This window comes from Cervus canadensis, chromosome X (genome assembly GCF_019320065.1).
Source record: "Cervus canadensis isolate Bull #8, Minnesota chromosome X, ASM1932006v1, whole genome shotgun sequence".
In the NCBI taxonomy this organism is placed as follows: domain Eukaryota; kingdom Metazoa; phylum Chordata; class Mammalia; order Artiodactyla; family Cervidae; genus Cervus; species Cervus canadensis.
The window spans coordinates 95,728,122-95,749,622 of record NC_057419.1 but is presented as its reverse complement, the minus strand read 5'-3'; the positions used below and the strand labels follow the sequence as shown (position 1 = coordinate 95,749,622).

The window sequence follows — 21,501 nt, the reverse complement described above, 5'->3', positions numbered from 1 at the left end:
TGGTTATCTGTGGCCTTTATAAAATCCATAGTCCATCTCAACAAAGGGCAGATCTCAACAAAGAACTTGAAAATCAAATTTTTGACCTTGAGAAATTCTTAGAAAGTCTAGGAACAGGGGGAGATTAAGATGTGTGGCCAAAATTAAATAGATATTATCATTCCACTCTTACCTACAATTCTCTCACATTAGATAATTCAGCCTCTGGTTCTTTTAAAGTTGTCCCAGAGCAATTATATGGATTTGAAATGCAAAACAGAATCTCTTTGGGCTAGCAGGAGACTCTAGCATAGACAATTCAGTGATTAGGGTGCTGACTTTAGCTTTGAAAACACAAAGATTGAGATCTCTTAGAACATGTATATGGCTTACGTTATATTTAATTTATTTAATACTGTGTATTGTCCTTCACCTCTTCCTCTTTCTACTCGCAGATATAAACTTCCTGAGAACATGGTTTTTTTAAACTTTTAACGGCTTTATTTACCTGAATTTTACATATCATACAATTCACCCATGTATCACTCATTGGCTCTTAGTAAACTTATACATTTGTGTAGCCATCATCACACTGCAACTTTAAAACACTGCCATTGTTTCCTAAGAGTTTCTTCCTTTGGGTTTTCAGTCAGTCCCTGACCCCAGCCATAAGTAATCACTGATGTGTTTTCGTTTTTATAGTCATGTGTTCTCTGAAAATTTAATATAAATGAAATCATACAGTATATAGTCTTTTATATCTGGCTTCTTTCACTCAGCCTAATGATTTTGAATTTATTCACATTGTAGGATGTATCAATAGCCATCCACATGTTGATTGAAACTTGAGTTGTTTTGGGCTTTTACAAATAAAGCTGTTATAGGGAGGTAGTTTGAGATAATAATGTAGGAAGATCCTAAATTCATCTCCGCTCACAGACACATTGAATCTACAGCTACATATGGAATAGTTTTCTCTGAAAAAGTTGTGGAAGCTAACTAAAGAACTCCTTTATGCTTCACAAATGAGAAAAAGGCAGGCAGGAGAGGCTGAGATACAAACTCACCATAAATTCTGGTTCAAGTGTGGCAACTCACAGTAGGGAAGAGAGTTCACCAACCTGCAGCTTCTTCCCAAAGAGTGACGGATTCATGCCCCACATCAGTCACAACTTAAGGTCTTAAGACCTGCACCTAAGAGATGAATCCCCATAACATCTGACTTTGAAAACCAACAGGGCTTATGTCCCAAGACCCAAAAGGCTGTAGCGAACTGAGAAGCAGCTCTTAAAGCACTCATATGCAGACTTACTCACCCCAGGGCCTAGCAGAGATGCAGCTTTTGAAAAGCATCCAGGCTTTATGTGAGATTTATTTGTTAATCTTAAAGCACCAGTGTTCTAGGGACAGAGGCAGTAGGGTGCCATTCTTACACTCTCTTTCCCTGCTAAAGCTGAAAGGCACTTTTTTTTTTTTCCTTTTTTCAGTGGGTGCCATCTTTGCACTTTCCCTCTCCCTGCTCCAGAATACCAGTGTCTCCAAGAGGGGAGCTTTCACGTGTGTCTGGTACCCCAGTTTTTACATCTGGTACCTTGCTTTTGGAAGCTGCTTCCAGTGGATACTTCTATATCACCTGGCTCTGGGGGCCAGTGGGGCTTACACTTGAACATCCCAAAGGACTGTAACCAGTAGAGAAAGAGCTCTTAAACAGCTACCACTCTCAGGGCACAAGAAGACACAATAGACCCAGGAGTTCAATCTTACCATGAAAGAGTCCTGTTAGTTTACCATCATGGCTGCAGTCTGAGGAGCAGCCTTCTAATTAAACACACCTAAAGGTAGTTTAACTGGTAAAGAATCTGCCTGCAAAGCAGGAGACCCTGGTTCGATTCCTGGATTGGAAAGATCCCCTGGAGGAGGGCATGGCAACCCATGTTGGCATGGGACATGGCAACTCTGGTATTCTTGCCTGGAGAATCCTCATGGACAGAGAAGCCTGGTGGGCTGCAGTCCATAGGATCACAAAGAGTCAGACATGACTGAGTGACTAAGCATGCAAAGGCTGACTACAAACCTTTCCAGAGATCTCAGAGGACTGGCTCTGTCTTTGCCCTCTCCCTCTTTAACACCCCAGAGCACCAGTATTTTTCAGATGGGAATTCTTTATTGTATCTGGTTTCCCAGATTTTACATCTGCTGCTTTGGTTTCTGCAGCTGTTGCAGAAATGCCCCTTGATCATCCGATTCTAGGAGTTAGAGAACTTGCAACCCTGAATCCCATGGGACTGTAACAATTGAAGAGGGGATTATTGACAGACTACCACCCCCAGAGCATTGCACAGACAACAGACTGGAACACATCCCATCTTTCAGTGAAAGAGGCATACTTGCTATGCCTGGGGCTTCAGCTTCAGGTTTGGCTCACACCTAAAGGCTCTGGAGGTATTCCAAGAGAATGCAGGCTAGGAAACATCGTCTATGTGCTCTCCCTCTGGCTCAGTCCAGCTCACTCATGTATCCCAGTAAGGAGCTTATAGATTCATCTGGAACCCCAGGTTTCCCCAGTGGACACCACCAGATTGCCTGACTCTGGTGGCTAGCAGGAATTACACTTGTGGATCCACAGGACTGTTATATACTCATACTTTAAAAGCTGCTACTTGAGAGTCTGAGTTCCAATCAGCCTGAATGCTAACTATGGTCTTCCCCTTTGGGACACTGACAAGATTTGGCACATCCAAAATTAATACGAGCTATTAAAAATGATGAAGGTGAAAGAGGAGAGTGAAAAACCTGGCTTAAAACTCAACATTCAAAAAACTAAGATCATGGCATCTGGTCCCAACACTTCATGGCAAATAGATGAGGAAACAATGAAAAGCATGACAGACTTTATTTTCTTGGTCTACAAAATCACTGCAGACAATGACTGCAGCCATTAAATTAAAAGACACTTGCTCCTTGGAAGAAAAGCTATGACAAACCTAGATAGCATATTAATAAACCAGAGACATCACTTTGCCAACAAAGGTCAAAGCTATGGTTTGACATAGTCAAAGCTATGGTTTTTCCAGCAGTCATGTACTGATGTAGGAGGTGAACCATAAAGAAGGCTGAGCATTGAAGAATTGATGCTTTCAAACTATGATGCTGGAGAAGACTCTTGAGAGACCCTTGGACTGCAAGGAGATCGAACCAGTCAATCCTAAAGGAAATCAACCCTGAATATTCATCAGAAGGACTGATGCTGAAGCTCCAATACTTTGCGCACCTGATATGAAGAGCCGACTCATTGGAAAAGACTCTGATGCTGGGAAAGATTGAAGGCAGGAGGAGAAGGGGATGACAGAGGATGAGATAGTTGGATAGTATCACCCACTCAGTGGACATGAGTTTGAGCAAAGTCCGATAGTTGGTGAAGGACACTGAAGCCTGGCGTGCTGCAGTCCAAGGGGTGGCAGAGTTGGATATGACTGAGCGACTGAGTGGCTGAACAACAATTAAAAATATAATAGACTCTTGATTCATGTCAATGTATGGCAAAAACCACTACAATATTGTAAAGTAATTAGCCTCCAACTAATAAAAATAATTGGGAAAAAAAGAAAGCAAAAAATAAAAAATATATATATAATAGACTGCTTGGACAAGTAAAAGGTTTGAGAGACAAATAAAAATGAGGGCAAGATGAACAAGGTTCATATCCTACATGAGGCCACCACTTCAAGACTGGAAGCAGTGGTTGTTCTATCTAAAGCATAGAAATCAACACAAAGTGTGAAGGAAAATAAAGAAACAGAAGAATATGTTTCAAGCAATAAAACAAAATAAACTCCAGAAAAAAAAAAACCTTAATTAAATGGAGATAAGTAATTTACCTGATAAAGAGTTCAAAGTAATGGTCATAAAAATACTCACCAAATTTGGGAGAAGAATTGATAAGTACAAGATGAGAACTTTAACAAAGAGATAAGGAATGTAAGGAAGTACCAAACAGAAGTCACAGAGCTGAAGAATACACTAACTGAAGTGAAAAAGACACTGCTACTGCTGCTGCTAAGTCGCTTCAGTCCTGTCCGACTCTGTGCCACCCGGTAGACAGCAGCCCACCAGACTACCCTGTCCCTGGGATTCTCCAGGCAAGAACACTGGAGTGGGTTGCCATTTCCTTCTCCAATGCATGAAAGTTAAAAGTGAAAGTGAAGTCGCTCAATCGTGTCCGACTCTTAGCGACCACATGGACTGCAGCCTACCAGGTTCCTCCCTCCATAGGATTTTCCAGGCAAGAGTACTGGATTGGGGTGCCATTGCCTTCTCCAAAAAAGACACTAGAGAGGTTCAATAGCAGACTAGATGAAACAAAGAAAGGATAAGTGATCCTGAATATAAGGCAGTAGAGCTTATCCAACCAAAGCAGCAAATAGAAAAAGAATTGGGAAAAAGTGAAGATAAATTTAAGGCATTTATGTGATAACATCAAACAGACTAACATTTTGCATCAAAGGGAGTCCCAGAAGAATGAGAGAAAAGGCCACACAAGTTATTTGAATAAATAATGACTTAAAATTTCCCTAACTTGGGAAAAATAACACTGATATGAGTATTTGAGTACAACGCTTTATATAGACATAGGCATTTATATGGAGTGGTTGGATCACATACAGATGTTCAAATTGCTAAGAAGCTATAGATTAATTTTAACTTCCTAGAATTTTATATAAATAGAATCACAAAACATGTACCCTTTTGTTTGGCCTCTTTTAACTTAGTATAATTGTTTTGAAATTTTGAAACTCATTTGTTGTGGTATTTATCAGGAGTTCATCCTTTTCATACTTGATAAATATTTTTTGTATGGATGTACCAGAGTATACTTGCATCTATTCTTTCAAACATTTGGACTGTTTCCAGCTTTTGGCTATCACAAATAAAGCTGTTATGAACATCCATTTTTCATCCATCTCTAAGTCTTTGTATGAACATATGTTTTGTTAATTAGTCTAGACTTAATAAACTGATAGAGAAATTGCCAGTAATACAGACTGAACCTAAAAGGGAGATATGTCTAAAGCCATTACCTTGTGAATAGCACAAAACATTGAGAAAGAGTTATTTTTATGTTGATAGTCTTCAACCTCTTTAGATATAAATATGAGTTGATCATCTCTACTAGTAGGGAATACAGTACCATAGGAATGATTTTGAAAACATCTGGAGGCAAAACAATACAGTAGCAAATGGAAATGGTAGATAGGAGTTTGCATATGCACATAAGCCAAATTTTAGAAAAGCCTGGAGAGACTCTGTTTCAGGTAATTTGCTCAATCAACGCTGAGATCCCTCCCAGGCCTTTTGAGAGAAGAGGTGCCCACAACCTGGCACATATTGATTCTCACTATCTGGCACAAGAGCTGATCATTTTGGGATTCTCCTCAGAGTACTGTGTATGATAATTGGACTGTTTTCCTCTTTTGGCTGTTAACAGAGGCTTCAGGATATTTGTTCAGCATTTGAAGAATCTAGGCTGCTGAAATGTGTCTCTTGTATTTATTTAACAAAAACCTGTCTGATGGGAGAGTAAAAATATTTCCAGGAGAAATCACTGTAATAGTCAGTACCCATTGTGTAGTATCAAAGAAAGGGCAGATACTGCCATTTTTGACAGACCTCTTCAAGGAGGCACCTTTTTGCACATTGCTATAATTTTCTTTTTCCATTAAAATCAAACCAGACCTGAATACCCACATGCTGTGCTGTGTGCTGTATTTAGTCACTCAGTCGTGTCCAACTCTTTGCAAGTCCATGGACTGTAGCCTGCCAGACTCCTCAGTCCATGGGGATTCTCCAGGCAAGAATACTGGAGTGGGTTGTCATGCCCTCCTCCAGCGGATCTTCCCAACCCAGGGATTGAACACAGATCTCCCACACTGCAGGCAGACTCTTTACTGTCTGAGCCACTAGGGAAGCTGAAGAATACTAGAGTGGGTAACCTGTCCATCCTCCAGGGGATCTTCCCACCTAGGATTCGAACTGGGATCTCCTGCATTGCAGGTGGATACCCACCAAAAAAAGGTATTTTATTTGATATATTCTTTCAACATAGCCCAATGGAATGGCAACTAGAGTTCATTTGTATAAATGTATATTCTGGTAGTTTTAGCGACTAGGATCCTTATAATAATGTTTATCAGTCTCTGGATCTTTTGCTGCTATCTACTTGACATCCTGTAATACCTTCAATTTCATGGAAATGAAGAACAGTAAGTCATAAAAAAGACCCTATGTTCAGATTTAGAGAAGAAAGGGCCTGCTTGGATGAATCACACCTTCTCTAGAATCCAGGAGATATTTATAGACTATTGATAAGAAAAGAATATTCCCCCTAAGAACTCATAAATAAGAGGACAAGAGATTGACAGGGTCAAATATTAATAAACACTTATCTATCTGATTTGACACATAGAATTATGTCTCAAACTTTACTTGTTGAAAGACCAAGCCTTGGAAGGAAAACACAACCATGATAAATTTGGATGGGACTTTCAAATTCACCAAGTATTTTCGTAGAGATTATCTTATCTGAGCCTCCAAAGTATTATTACCACTCTTACTACATATATGAGAAATCAGTTTGTAAAAAGTTTGGTAATCTACCCAGGGCCATATAGTCTACTTTTTAATGATAGATCCAAACAAGGATTCAAATCTCTTAGCTATACAAGGCTGTCTTCTATTTTTCACACAAGCTTGTATCACAAAACACATGTTCAAAGCAACAATTAATAATCTTGTTTCAGACATATATTAATATAAAAGACTGTTGACATAAAAGCTTTTGACAATAATTGAATGATCCCAAAGGTCCATGACATGCCATTTTGCTGAGAGAGAAGTTTGCATTATAAAAAGGCCAATATTTGGTAACAGTCACTTATTATGGTTAAGCCCAGCCTATCACCCAGCATCCATATATCTATGAGGTTTTCTCAATTTCCTCTTTGTCACAGTGTAGACACTAACTCCAGTTAAAACTGTTTCTTGGTGTAAGTGGTCCTCAAAGCAAGCTATCTGCTAGTCATGATTAAATAGAAAGGTTTTTAGAAAGTAATTGTTCTTGGAACATGGAAGTTTTGGATCAGTTTTAGAAAGGAGAAATCATCCATAGCTCAGAGTGATTGTGGGAACAACTTTACCATGTACTCTTCAAGGAAAAATATTCTTGAAATTGCTTCATCTAATGTTCCAACCAGGGCAAAAATTGCATGTTATAGAGAGAATGATATGATTTATGAGTTGGGGGATTCCTTTGTCAGGAATGTCAAGATTGTGCTCTCTATACCTTTCTTCCCTTACTTAACTACTTTGTAAGAAAATAAAATCAATGCCAGCAAAAAATAATTGCTTATACAGTTGATGATACATTTATAATTAAAACATTTTTAGCTATAAGCAAAGATGCATAGTAAAAAGCTACAGTATTGCCTAGAATTATTTAAGTACTATAGGTGACACAAAGAGATTGAAGATATGGTTAGACTGAGTTTTTGCTCCATGTACTTTCTATAGATATTTCTGTAATTATAAAATTCTTTGTAGCATCCAATTTTTCTTAGAATATGCAATAATCAGAACTAACAAAATTTCCCTATTCAGTCTTAGTAACAGTGGATAGTCTATGTTTCTCAGTTAAAAATTAACTTATACTTTGATTAATGTTAACTTCAAAGGCAAGTCCAAGTAAGTAGTTATTAATATTCTCAAAAAAGGAATATAAAAGAGGATTCTCTCTATTTGATTTTTTCATGTTAGTTCATAACAGGGAAGCAGTAAAAATCAGCAGTTCTAAAAACTTGGTAACTTTCTTTACTTTCTCATTTTTGATAATATATTGACTTTTAAAATTTCTCAGAAGCCCTTGTAACCATGTAAAAATTTTCTCATTTAGAGTGAGTGATAAGATGATTGGAAGAAGAGTTGAAAATGGGTCACTTCTGAGTTTTCCTTTGGAGGTTAAATGGTCCTTTTCTGTCTCCCAGTGATAACCAGAGCCATTTGCTAATGTTTTTTTTCTCTCTGTCATTCTCAGGTAAGCCTCTGAACATCCCTTGCAAAGCATTCTTTGGGTTCAGTGGAGAGTCCGGACCAATGATCTACTGGATGAAAGGGGAGAAGTTTATTGAGGAACTGGCAGGTCACATTAGAGAAGGTGAAATAAGGTACAGAACTTGAATTGCTTACTTTCCCATGCTGTTTTTTAGTTAAGCAATGGAACATCCTAGAAGAGCTTCTGCCTAGAATTTTAATTGCAACTCCAAATCATTCCATTTTCTAAAAGCTGATCTAGTGAAGAGAGTGAGGTTGCCTGCTTTAAGAAATACAAATGTATACACTTCCAGTATAAGGAAGTTTTCTCAGGTTCTAAGAATATGCCATGAGGTATAATGATCCCCTCAAAGCTGCCTAAGCAAATTCCTTTAAGGTTTCAAAGCTTAAGCCACTGTTTCTCCAGTCCCAGCAAAGATCCAAACTTTATAGGTGACTTCAGACCACAGGGAAAATACTCATTTATTCCCTGGGAACAGACAACTTTCATATATCATAGGTGCAAAGCTGTGGTGGCAGTAATAAGCTGCTGCTGCTGCTAAGTTGCTTCAGTTGTGTCCGACTCTGTACGACCCCATAGACAGCAGCCCACCAGGCTCCCCCGTCACTGGGATTCTCCAGGCAAGAACACTGGAGTGGGTTGCCATTTCCTCCTCCAATGCATGAAAGTGAAAAGTGAAAGTGAAGTCGCTCAGTCATGTCTGACTCGTAGCGACCCCATGGACTGCAGTCCACCAGGCTCCTCCATCCATGGGATTTTCCAGGTAAGAGTACTGGAGTGGAGTGCCATTGCCTTCTCTGAGTAATAAGCTAGTACTCATCAAAATAACTGTTGACTCTTGTTGAATAGTGTTTATTTTTTCCCAGTACCCACTGCTCATCCTGAAAGTGACTTTCAGGTTAACACATCCCTCAACCTCTTTTCACTCTCCTCTTACACAGATAACTCCCTGGTGTATAGGCATCTATTCTACTGTTTTTCTAATCCTATGTATCTGATCACATTTGTACAATTTGTAAGAGGTAATTTTTTCTACCTCATTCAGTCTATGGGGTTACCCTTTGATTTCAGAGATGGTGACATATAATATACTTTTCTCACTTCAATAGGAATTGGGGCTCCGCCCCTATTAAGAATTATGCAATGGAAAGTAAATCAATATTTTAGTGCAGCTAATGTTAAAATGTGTTTTATTTACTTTGCTTGTTGAATATATAGCAGTGTAAAACAAAAAATATGCATTATATTATTTACTATCATTTATATTATTAACTTATAATAACTGTCATGACAGTTTATCTTCATGTGTCTACCCAATAACCTCTCTAGGGTTTCATAACTTTGAGGGTCTGTTAATCCCCTGAGGATCTATGCAAAAATATTGTCTATATGAGCATATTTATAGGGGGAAAAAAGTACACGAAAATGTACCTGACACTGTTAGTCACCAGGGAAAAGTAAGTCAAAACCATATGATAACACTTCATACTCACTAGGATGGTTATAATCAAAATGTCAGATTACAACAGGTGCTGGCAAAGATGCCAAGAAATTTGAACCCTTGTATACTGCTGGTGGGAATGTAAAATGGTGCACTTTCTGAAATTCCTCAAATGATTAAACAAACAGTTATCAACAATCTCCTCCTAGATAGAACTAACAGAAATCAAAACATATATCCACCAAAAAACTTGTATATAAAGTGAGTATTTCCTTTTCCGGGGAATCTTCCCAACCCAGGGGTCGAACCTAGGTCTCCTGCATTGCAGCCAGATTCTTTACCATTTCAGCCACCAGGGAAGCCCATATAAATAGTCACAGTATCATTATTCATAATAGAGAATAGGTGGAAATAGCCTAAATGACCATTAACTGACGCATCAGTTCAGTTCAGTTCAGTCACTCAGTCGTGTCCGACTCTTTGCGACTCCATGCTCGCCAGGCCTCCCTGTCCATCACCAACTCCCAGAGTCCACCCAAACCCACGTCCATCGAGTCAGTGATGCCATCCAACCATCTCATCCTCTGTTATCCCCTTCTCCTCCTGCCCTCAATCTTTCCCAGCATCAGGGTCTTTTCCAATGAGTCAAATCTTCGCATGAGGTGGCCAAAGTATTGGAGTTTCGGCTTCAACATCAGTCCCTCCAATGAACCCCCAAGACTGATCTCCTTTAGGATGGACTGGTTGGATCTCCTGGCAGTCCAAGGGACTCTCAAGAGTCTTCTCCAACACCACAGTTCAAATCAATTCTTCAGCACTCAGCCTTCTTTATAGTCCAACTCTCACATCCATACATGACCACTGGAAAAACTATAGCCTTGACTAGACAGACCTTTGTTGGCAAAGTAATGTCTTTGCTTTTTAATATGCTATCTAGGTTGGTCATAACTTTCCTTCCAAGAAGCAAGTGTCTTTTAATTTCATGGCTGCAATCACCATCTGCAGTGATTTTGGAGCCCAGAAAAATAAAGTCTGACACTGTTTCCACTGTTTCCCCATCTGTTTGCCATGAAGTGATGAGACCAGATGCCATGATCTTAGTTTTCTGAATGTTGAGCTTTAAGCCAACTTTTTCACTCTCCTCTTTCACTTTCATCAAGAGGCTCTTTAGTTCTTCTTCACTTTCTGCCATAAGGGTGGTGTCATCTGCATATCTGAGGTTTTTGATATTTCTCCCAGCAATCTTGATTCCAGCTTGTGCTTCCTCCAGCCCAGCGTTTCTCATGATGTACTCTGCATATAAGTTAAATAAGCAGGGTGACAATATACAGCTTTGACATACTCCTTTTCCTATTTGGAACCAGTCTGTTGTTCCATGTCCAGTTCTAACAAGGTTCCTAATAAATAACACTTTATTAAACAATTTTAACTTAAGGTTTATGAAATCAGTGCAAATGAATTTAAGTTATTCCAGAAGATACATGTTGAAAATTATTCTCATATATTTGCCTATAGAAGACTTCAACGGTCACTCTTCATTTTTCAGAGAAAGAAACTTGTCCTCAAAGAGCCAGTAGTAGGTAGAATGGTACAAAGTAGCAAATTTTCCACTACCAAAAAGCACAGAGCTATGTTTCATGATCAAGGGTAGTAGTTATATGAGCCTAAGATAACTATTTCCCATCTCCCATACATGACTAGTTGGACTTTTAAAAAAGTAAACAGATTTATTGGCACATGATTGACATACAATAAACACAAAGTTTAGAGTATATAATCTGTCAGGACTGATTGATAAATGTATCTACCTATTAAGCCATCACCATGATCAAGATATTGAACATATACCCCTTGGTAGTGCCCCTCTTTTAAAACACTCATCTTTCTGTCACTATCAATCAGTTTGCATTTTATAGTCTTATATAAACAGAATCATGTTGTATGTATTCTTTTTTTAATCTGGGTTATTTCCTTAAAAATGACTATTGTGAGATTTATCTGTCTTGTTACATGTATCAGTAGTTCACTATTTTTATTGCTCAGTAGTATTCTGTTATATGGATATAAACAGTTTGGTTATTCATTCACTTGTTGATGGACATTTGGGTTGTTTCCAGTTTGAGGTCTATTACAGATAAAGCTGCTCTGGACATACATGTTTGCATCTTTGTTTGCATATATATTTCCTTTATTCTTGGATAAATATCTAGACATAGAATTGATGACTTAGATAGTAGGTATATATTTAACTGTATTAGTTCTTTTTAAGCTTTTTTTTTTTTAGAAAAACTTTTTTTAGAATAATTTTAGATTTACAGAAAAATTATAAAGATAGTGTCCTATTCTGTCTGGGTGTTATAAATTTCACAGATTGAGTGGGTTAAACAACATGTATTTATCATAGTTCTAGAGACTGGGAAGTCCAAAATCAAGGCACCAACACATTCACTGGCTGATGATGGCCCACTTCTTAGTTGATAAGTGGTCGTTTTCATACTGTATTCTCACTGGTCTTCGCATGGCAAAAGAGGCCAGAGAGCTCTCTGGAGTGTCTTTTATAAGGGCACTAATCTTAATTCATTACAGTCTCTGTTGGCTCAGTGGTAAAGTATCCACCTGCCAACCAGGAGACACAGGTTCGATTCCTGAGTCAGGAAGATCCCCTGGAGAAGGAAATGACAACCCACTCCAGTATTCTTGCCTGGATAATCCCATGGACAGAGGAGCCAGATGGGCTACAGTCCATGGGGTCTCATAAGAGTCAGACACAACTTGGCGACTAAACAATAACAACAAATCTCATTCATTAGAGCACCTTTATCATGAACTAAGCACCTCCCCAGAGCCCCACCTTCTAGTACCATCCCATTACGGGGTTAGGATTTCAACAAATGAATTGGGGAAGGAAGAATAAACATTCAGTTTATAGCAGACCGTGTAGAAAGTTTGTACATAACCCCAATACCCAGTTGTTCTTATTATTAACATCTTAAGTTACTGTGATATTTTTGTTAAAATTAAAGAACCAAAATTGATACATTATTATTAACTAAAGTTAATATTTCTTTCAAATGTCCTTATTTTTTACTGGTGCATGCTCAGTCACTCAGTCATGTCCAACTCTCTGCATCTTCATGGATTGTAGCCTGCCAGGCTCCTCTGTCCATGGGATTTCCCAGGCAAGAATATTGGAGTGGGTTGCTATTTCCTTTTCCAAGAGATCTTCCTGACCCAGGGATTGAACCCACGTCTTCTGCATCTCCTGCATAGGCAGGTGGATTCTTTACCACTAAGCCACCTGGGCAGCCTTCTAACTATCCTTTTTTTCTCCAGGATTATCTAACTTTTTAAGAGTCTGCCAAACTATACTCGAACATGGTTATACCATTTCACAGAAGAAAAGTTAGGCCATGATGTTGCTGTAGCAGCAAATAACTAGAGTGGTGGGAGAGAAAGCACACATATGTGAAACAGTTTAATCCAGTCCTAGCCATTATATTAACTGCAAAATTAATCAACCAGGTATTAAGTGCTATAGGAAGTCAACCTTTCAGGACTTGCAAAACGTCATTGTTTATTTGATTCTGTTACATCCTCTTTTCCACCATCTGCAACCCTTCCTATAACAAAGGGTACATACTTATATTTGCAGGGGAGGAAAGTAACATGAAATTTGTTTTGAAAATTTCACAAAACCTTACTAGCTAACTACAGAAATGCCAACAAAGAGGCAGGGAATCCTGGCCAAGAGAAACACACAGTTGGCCATTTTGTAATATTAATTATATGATCTATGATCTATTTGGGAGCTTGTGTGGGTGTGGGAATTCCTTCAGGCTATGGCCATTTATGCTAACACACAAGTTAATTACTAGACTCTGTCTTCTGGCTTCCAAAACCAATGTCCTTGAAAGAAGATTTTTATACCACATGGTGGATTGGAACAAATCTGGTAGCTTTATCAAGCATAGTTGCTAATCATACCATTTAGTTCCACCAAGAAAAGATCTAAATTCTTTCATAGCCCACGTATATTCTCCAAAGGGAACAGTTCTGACAGCAGAATGCTGAAGATGTTAAGTAGAAGATTCCCCTCAAAAGAATTTCTGCAAGCAAAATTTCCTTCTGGACGCATGACTCTCCCTCAGGGTATTGTATTTGCTTCATATTTTAATTGAATGACAGCTCTTGTGTTGTGCACATAGTCTACCCACTAGATCTAAGAAGTGGGAATGTAAATAAATTGCTTTCAAGCAGTTAACTTATGGAGAAGCTGACACCGAGGCAATGGATCTGGCAAGACTAACCACACTGCCTAGGTTCTCCATTGCCTGGGCAACAGCTTGAATTTGAAGTGTGTGTTGTACCCTTTTTATCTCTTAGTATTGCCCCAGAGGAGTAGAAGACTTTGAAGAAAAAAAAATCTACCTAAGGAAAAAGCTTGGATATTTATCAAAGGCTTGATGAAATAATGTTACTCAGACTATAGTCAGTACAGCCTCTTTATTCAGCAGTTCCCTTGTAGTTTGACTCGCGTATTTGATCAAATCCTGACCAGGATTTTGGAGTTCTCACTGTTCTCTGGGTTACTCTGGCCACCATAGTTCCTTGTATCTCCTTACTTGCAACCTATTACCAGAGATTCAAGCTCCACTCTAGACATACAGATTCCCCTTTATCTCCTGTTAGGCAGAAATTGGCATAGCCCTAACAAAGTCTATGATGTTGCTAATGAGGGCTGATGAGCCCTAAGAAAATTTGAACCTAAATGTAGTATCAAATCACAAATGCCAGCCTATCAAACTACATTACAGCCTTTTCACAGACTCCAAAATATGTCATCTCTAGGGATGTTAAGGGAATTTTGCATGTGCAGTAGCATAAACTGCAATTGTGAAAATTTGGTTATTTTTATGTACCATTTTAAAGTCCTTGCAACAAGCTGCTCTCTACAAGCTCCATGTCTATTTAGACAAATCAAATAATTATTTGGAGGAGAGCCAGTAGAAACTATCATTAGGAGAGGACTTCCTAATTTCTGTCCCTCTGTTTAAAGTTAATGGGAACAGCTTGTGAAGTAGGATAAGAAAGTTCATGAAAAGGAGTAGTCTTTGAGTATGAGCATTCTAGCAAGGCCATCCCAGTTCCACACCTTTACATAACTTCCTTTTAATTAATCTTACCAGAGACTTGAGAATTTAAAAATAAATTGCAAGGTATATATTCCACAGTTCTAATAAAAAATGCCAGAGAAATTGAACTAGTCCTATTAAACAAGAAATAATAGTCTTTAAGCTTCCCTGCAGGGTTGTGAATTGCATCTGATTGTCAATGGAGACTGCATGAATTTTAGTACAATTGCTTTGCCCCAATGGAGAGTAATTTTCAATTAAAAATTTCACTTTACAAATCTCCCTATCAATAGCTAATGTCTTTCCCCCAGGCAACACCATAAAACAAGCTTACCAAATCTTTTATAATTCTTGACCTGAAAAACATATTCAATTTATCTTAAGGCTTTTCAGACAAGATTGTTAAAATGCAAATAATATAATTTACTTTCAATTCCTAAAAGGCTATAAGTTGAATGTGGGCTTTGTTGGTAAGTTCTGTTTTTTTTCACTTGTGCTTCTACCACTGTCCAGCCTTCTATTTCCATCCTTTTTTAACCTTAATGTATACATTTCTTGAGTGAGTCAAATACTCTTTAACAAAGGAGGGAATGTAATACAGGTATGAAAGGATTTTATTCTTGAAATAAGGTGAGTCTATGCTAAAGACACAAAATAATGTTAACACCTTATCAATTTAAACAAATAATATGGAGCTGTGAATATAATTTTTTGCCACACAGCACAAGGCAAAATGAAGGAGTCTGTTTTGACAACTTTCCATCATGCTTTTTCAGCTCCTTGAAACATCCCCACCTGCTCTGGCTGCCCCAAAACTGAACTGTCACAAAAATGTCACAAAACAACCCCCAAACATGCACATCATCTCTTCTTTTCTCCCACTCTCAGTTCATCCCACTGGAAGAAGGATTATTGATTGATCACTTCGCCTTTGATTTAAATAAGTTTCAAATCTCATCACACCTATATGTAAGTATAGATTTTGTAAATCATGAGGAGGCTTCAGTGGAAAGGTAAACTTCATAAGCAGCATAGTTTTACCCAAAGGCAACCTTAGTGGTCACTTATATGAAGAATGAATTTTGGAGGAGTGGTGACTCTACTATTCACAGCTTCACTCCTACAGTGGGTCTTAACCTTGACCTAGGCATAAAATATTTAAAACCTGCCTAAGACATATTTGTTCTCTCTCTTCATTTACTAAACAGATTATAGATGCCTAGTCTCAAATATGGTGTTTTGTGTTATAAGCTGCTCTATACAAGAACCTATAATTAGTAAATAATAATAAAAATTCCTCCATGTTTTTATACTACACGGTATATTGCAAAAACATTTTTATATCCTAAATTACATTGAATTTTTATAGCATTTGAAATAAATCATATCAGTTTATTTTACACCTAAAATATCTGAAGTTTAGAGACTGAGAAAGAGCAGTTCTTGGGCAGTTGATTCACAGTTCCAATGGAGCTAGAATGACTTTATAAGAACACAGCTAGCAAGAATCCTCAATTGCTCAGAATTATCTCTTGTAGTCCACACTTAGGATATAAAGAGCCAAAACCTGCTCGGGACTGAAAAGTAAAAATTAGTTTGGACTAAGAATAAGCAGTCCAGCTATTAATCAGGCTGGGAGGACAGACAGATAAAGCCAGCTGCAAAGTTAACAGAAAACAGTTTCTCCCAAGGTTGTGAAGCAGTTGTATAAGGCTGTAATGACCCCCAACTCTTTTGAGTGACTACTTTCTTCTCAGTGATCCTCAGACCTGCTTTGCTATTGTTATATTCCTGGGAATACCCAATTAGTAGACCACCTCCACCTCATGACAATACACAATTCCTACTGAATCCTCCCCATCCCCACCAACTGCCTCAGAAGCTGCAATTAATTCAGAAATTATCCCTGCTTTTTTTTTTATTAGTTGGAGGCTAATTACTTCACAACATTTCAGTGGGTTTTGTCATACATTGATATGAATCAGCCATAGAGTTACACGCATTCCCCATCCCGATCCCCCCTCCCACCATATGGAATTTAGAAAGATGGTAACAATAACCCTATATGCAAAACAGAAAAAGAGACACAGAAGTACAGAACAGACTTTTATCCCTGCTTTTTTAGACCATTCTCAATCTTTTGTGAGTACCTAAACATTACAACAGATGCTTTCTTCTTCCTTCAATCAAGAAACAATCCACAGGTCCTCTGGAGCATTATACCACAGTGGATCCAATCAATAAATCTGTTTGTGTCAGCCTAAGAATTTGATCCTGGTCTTTGACTAATAAGGCTTTAACAGGAAATTTTTTTTAAAAGCAAATGACACTAAAATAAAGATTTTGTTTATTTAATAGCGTTTTTAAAAAAACTATCTCCTATTAATGACATTCTCAATTATTCCTTGATAATTATTACTCATACTCAGAATAAAGACCCAGAGACTTGCAACATACCTAGTCATCAAAGGAGGATTCAACTTGGCTTAAGGGACTATATAAAATGAACAGACACTGGAACAGCACATACGATCAATATCAAAAACAAAAACAATTCAATTAAAAAAATGAACAGAAAACATGAATAGACATTTTTCAAAAGAGGAAATGCAGAAGGCCAACAGGCACATGAAGAGATGCTAAACAACATTAATCATCAGGGAAATGCAAAAACCACAATGAAAGGTCACCTCACACCTGATAGAATGGCTCTCATCAAAAAGAACACAACAAATGTTAGTGAGGATGTGGAGGAAAAGGAACCCTAGTACATTGTTGGTGGGATTATAAATTGGTGCAGCCATTGTGGAAAAATATGGAGGTTCCTCAAAAAACTAATAAGAGAACTAGCCTATGATCCAAGAATTACAAGTTTTATTTTATTTTGGAGGAGTCAGTTCTCTTTCCTCTATTTCATGTGTGACTTAAAAAAAATTCCAGTTTTACTGAGGTATGATTGATGGATAAAAGTTGTATACATTTAAGGTATACAATGTGGTGTTTTGGTATATGTATACATTGTGAAATGATTGCCACAATCAACTAATTAACATATCCATCACCACACGTTATCATGTGTGTATGTGTGGTGAAAACACTTGAGATTTACTCTCCTCTCAAAATTCAAGGATACAGTATAGTATTGTTGAATAGCCACCATGCTATATATTGCTGCTGCTGCTAAGTCGCTTCAGTCATGTCCGACTCTGTGCGACCCCATAGAGGGCAGCTCACTAGGCTCCCCCGTCCCTGGGATTCTCCAGGCAAGAACACTGGAGTGGGTTGCCATTAGGTACCCTGAAATGATTCATCTTATAATTGAAAGTTTGTGCTCTTTGACCAGCATTTCCCCATTTCATCGACTGAGCAGCATCTCCCTATTTCTTCTACCCTCCAGCTCCTGATTCTTTAGATCACCATTCTGTTACTATTAGTTTGGCTTCTCTAGAGTCCATATATAAGTAATATCATGCAATATTTTTCAGTATTTTTCATTCTCTGTCTGATTTATTTCACTTAGCATAATATTCTCCAAATTCCCCTATGTAGTCACAAATTGCAAGATTTTCTCTTTTTTGAGTCTGAATAATATTCCCTTGTACATATAAACCACATATTCTTTTTCTGTTCACCTACTGATAAACATTAGTTTCCATATCTTGCCTAATATGAATAATGCTAAAATGAACATGAGAAGGCAAATATCTTTTTGAGATCTTTATTTCATTTCCTTTGATATATACCCAGAAGTGAGATTGCTGAATCATATGGTAGTTCTATTCTAAATTTTTGGAAGAATCTTTACTGTTTTCCATAGTGGTTGCACATTAGTTTATAGGGTTCCCTTTTCTCCACATTCTTGCCAGTATTTCTGGTGATATCCATTCTAACAGATTTGAGATGACCACATTGTGATTTTGATTTGTATTTCCCTCATGATAGTGAATTTGAGCACCTTTTCGTATATTTGTTCGATATTTGTATGCCTTCTTTGGAGAAATGTCTGTTCAGGTCCTTAGTCCATTGTTTTCAAACAAGTTGTCTGTTTGTTTGTTTGTTTGTTTCTTTTTCCATTTATTTTTATTAGTTGGAGACTAAATTCTTTACAATACTGTAGTGGTTTTTGCCATACATTGACATGAATCAGCCATGGATTTACATGTATTCCCCATCCCGATCCCCCCTCCCGCCTCCCTCCCCACCCCATCCCTCTGGGTCTTCCCAAAGTACCAGCCCCGAGCCCTTGTCTCATGCATCTGACCTGGGCTGGTGATCTGTTTCACTATAGATAATATACATGTTTCGATGCTGTTCTCTCAAAACATCCCACCCTCGCCTTCTCCCACAGAGTCCAAAAGTCTGTTCTGTACATCTGTGTCTTTTTTTCTGTTTTGCATATAGGGTTATCATTACCATCTTTCTAAATTCCATATATATGCATTAGTATACTGTATTTGTCTTTATCTTTCTGGCTTAATTCACTCTGTATAATGGGCTCCAGTTTCATCCATCTCATTAGAACTGATTCAAATGAATTCTTTTTAATGGCTGAGTAATATCCCATGGTGTATATGTACCACAGCTTCCTTATCCATTCATCTGCTGAGGGGCATCTAGGTTGCTTCCATGTCCTGGCTATTATAAACAGTGCTGCAATGAACATTGGGGTGCACGTTGTCTGTTTGTGTTTTATATTGAGTTATAAAAAGGTCTTTATATATTTTGGATATTAGCCCCTTATCAAATATATGGTTTGCAAACATTTTCTTCCATTCTCTAGGTTACATTTTCACTCTTATTTTATAGAGGTATAATTGATGTATACCATTATATTAGTTAAGCTCACATAGTTAACATAATTAGCTCTTTTTTTAAAACGTGGTGAGAATGTATAAGATCTAATCTCAACAACACTATTCAACATAGTTTTGGAAGGTTTAGCCACAGCAATCAGAGAAGAAAAAGAAATAAAAGGAATCCAGATTGGAAAAGAAGAAGGAAAACTTTCACTGTTTGCAGATGACATGATCCCCTACATAGAAAACCCTAAAGACTCCACCAGAAAATTGCTAGAGTTAATCAATGAATATAGTAAAATTGCAGGATATAAAATTAGCACACAGAAATCCCTTGTATTCCTATACACCAACAATGAGAAAACAGAAAGAGAAATTAAGGAAACAGTCCCATTCACCATTGCAATGAAAAGAATAAAATACTTAGAAATATATCTGCCTAAAGAAACAAAAGACCTATATATAGAAAACTATAAAACACTGATGAAAGAAATCAAAGAGGACACAAATAGATGGAGAAATATACCGCGTTCATGGATTGGAAGAATCAATATAGTGAAAATGAGTATACTACCCAAAGCAATCTATAGATTCAATGCAATCCCTATCAAGCTACCAATGGTATTTTTCACAGAACTAGAACAAATAATTTCACAATTTGTATGGAAATACAAAAAAACTTGAAAAGCCAAAGCAATCTTAGGAAAGAAGAATGGAACTGGAGGAATCAACCTGCCTGACTTCAGGCTATACTACAAAGCTACAGTCATCAAGACAGTATGGTACTGTCACAAAGAGAGAAACATAGATCAATGGAACAAAATAGAAAGCCCAGAGATAAATCCATGTACCTATAGATACCTTATCTTTGACAAAGGAGGCAAGAATATACAATGGAGAAAAGACAACCTCTTTAACAAGTGTTGCTGGGAAAACTGGTCAACCACTTGCAAAAGAATGAAACTAGAACACTTTCTAACACCATACACAAAAATAAACTCAAAATGGATTAAAGATCTAAACGTAAGACCAGAAATTATAAAACTCCTAGAGGAAAACATAGGCAAAACACTCTCTGACATAAACCACAGCAGGATCCTCTATGACCCACCTCCCAGAATATTGGAAATAAAAGCAAAAATAAACAAATGGGACCTAATTAAAATTAAAAGCTTCTGCACAGCCAAGGAAACTATAAGCAAGGTGAAAAGACAGCCTTCAGAATGGGAGAAAATAATAGCAAATGAAGCAATGGACAAATAATTAATCTCAAAAATATATAAGCAGCTCTTGCAGCTCAATTCCAGAAAAATAAAAGACCCAATCAAAAATTGGGCAAAGAACTAAACAGACATTTCTCCAAAGAAGACATACAGATGGGTAACAAACACATGAAAAGATGCTCAACATCACTCATTATTAGAGAAATGCAAATCAAAACTACAATGAGGTATCACTACATGCCAGTAAGAAGCTGCTATCCAAAAGTCTACAAACGATAAACACTGGAGAGGGTGTGCAGAAAAGGGAACCCTCTTACACTGTTGGTGGGAATGCAAACTAGTACAGCCACTATGGAGAACATTGTGGAGATTCCTTAAAAAACTGGGAATAGAACTGCCAATATGACCCAGCAATCCCACTGCTGGGCATACACACTGAGGAAACCAGAATTGAAAGAGACACGTGTACCCCAATGTTCATCACAGCACTGTTTATAATAGCCAGGACCTGGAAACAACCTAGATGTCCATTAGCAGATGAATGGATAAGAAAGCTGTGGTACATATACACAATGGAATATTACGCAGCCATTAAAAAGAATACATTTGAATCAGTTCTAATGAGGTGGATGAAATGGGAGCCTATTATACAGAGTGAAGTAAGCCAGAAAGATAAACACCAGTACAGTATACTAACACATATATGTGGAATTTAGAAAGATGGTAACAATAACCCTGTATGCGAGACAGCAAAAGAGACACAGATGTATTGAACAGTCTTTTGGACTCTGTGGGATAGGGTGAGGGTGGAATAATATGGGAGAAT

The 21,501-nt window shown here is 37.7% G+C and overlaps 1 protein-coding gene across 1 annotated transcript in view; it reads left to right on the top strand.

Moving 5' to 3' along the window:
* IL1RAPL2 (interleukin 1 receptor accessory protein like 2) overlaps positions 1-21,501 on the top strand; it is a 1,253,914-nt gene that overhangs the window by 1,197,064 nt on the left and 35,349 nt on the right. The window contains exon 7 of the mRNA XM_043459580.1: positions 8,066-8,195. Coding sequence (XP_043315515.1) covers positions 8,066-8,195 — 130 coding nt within the window. The remainder of the gene's footprint in view (positions 1-8,065; positions 8,196-21,501) is intronic.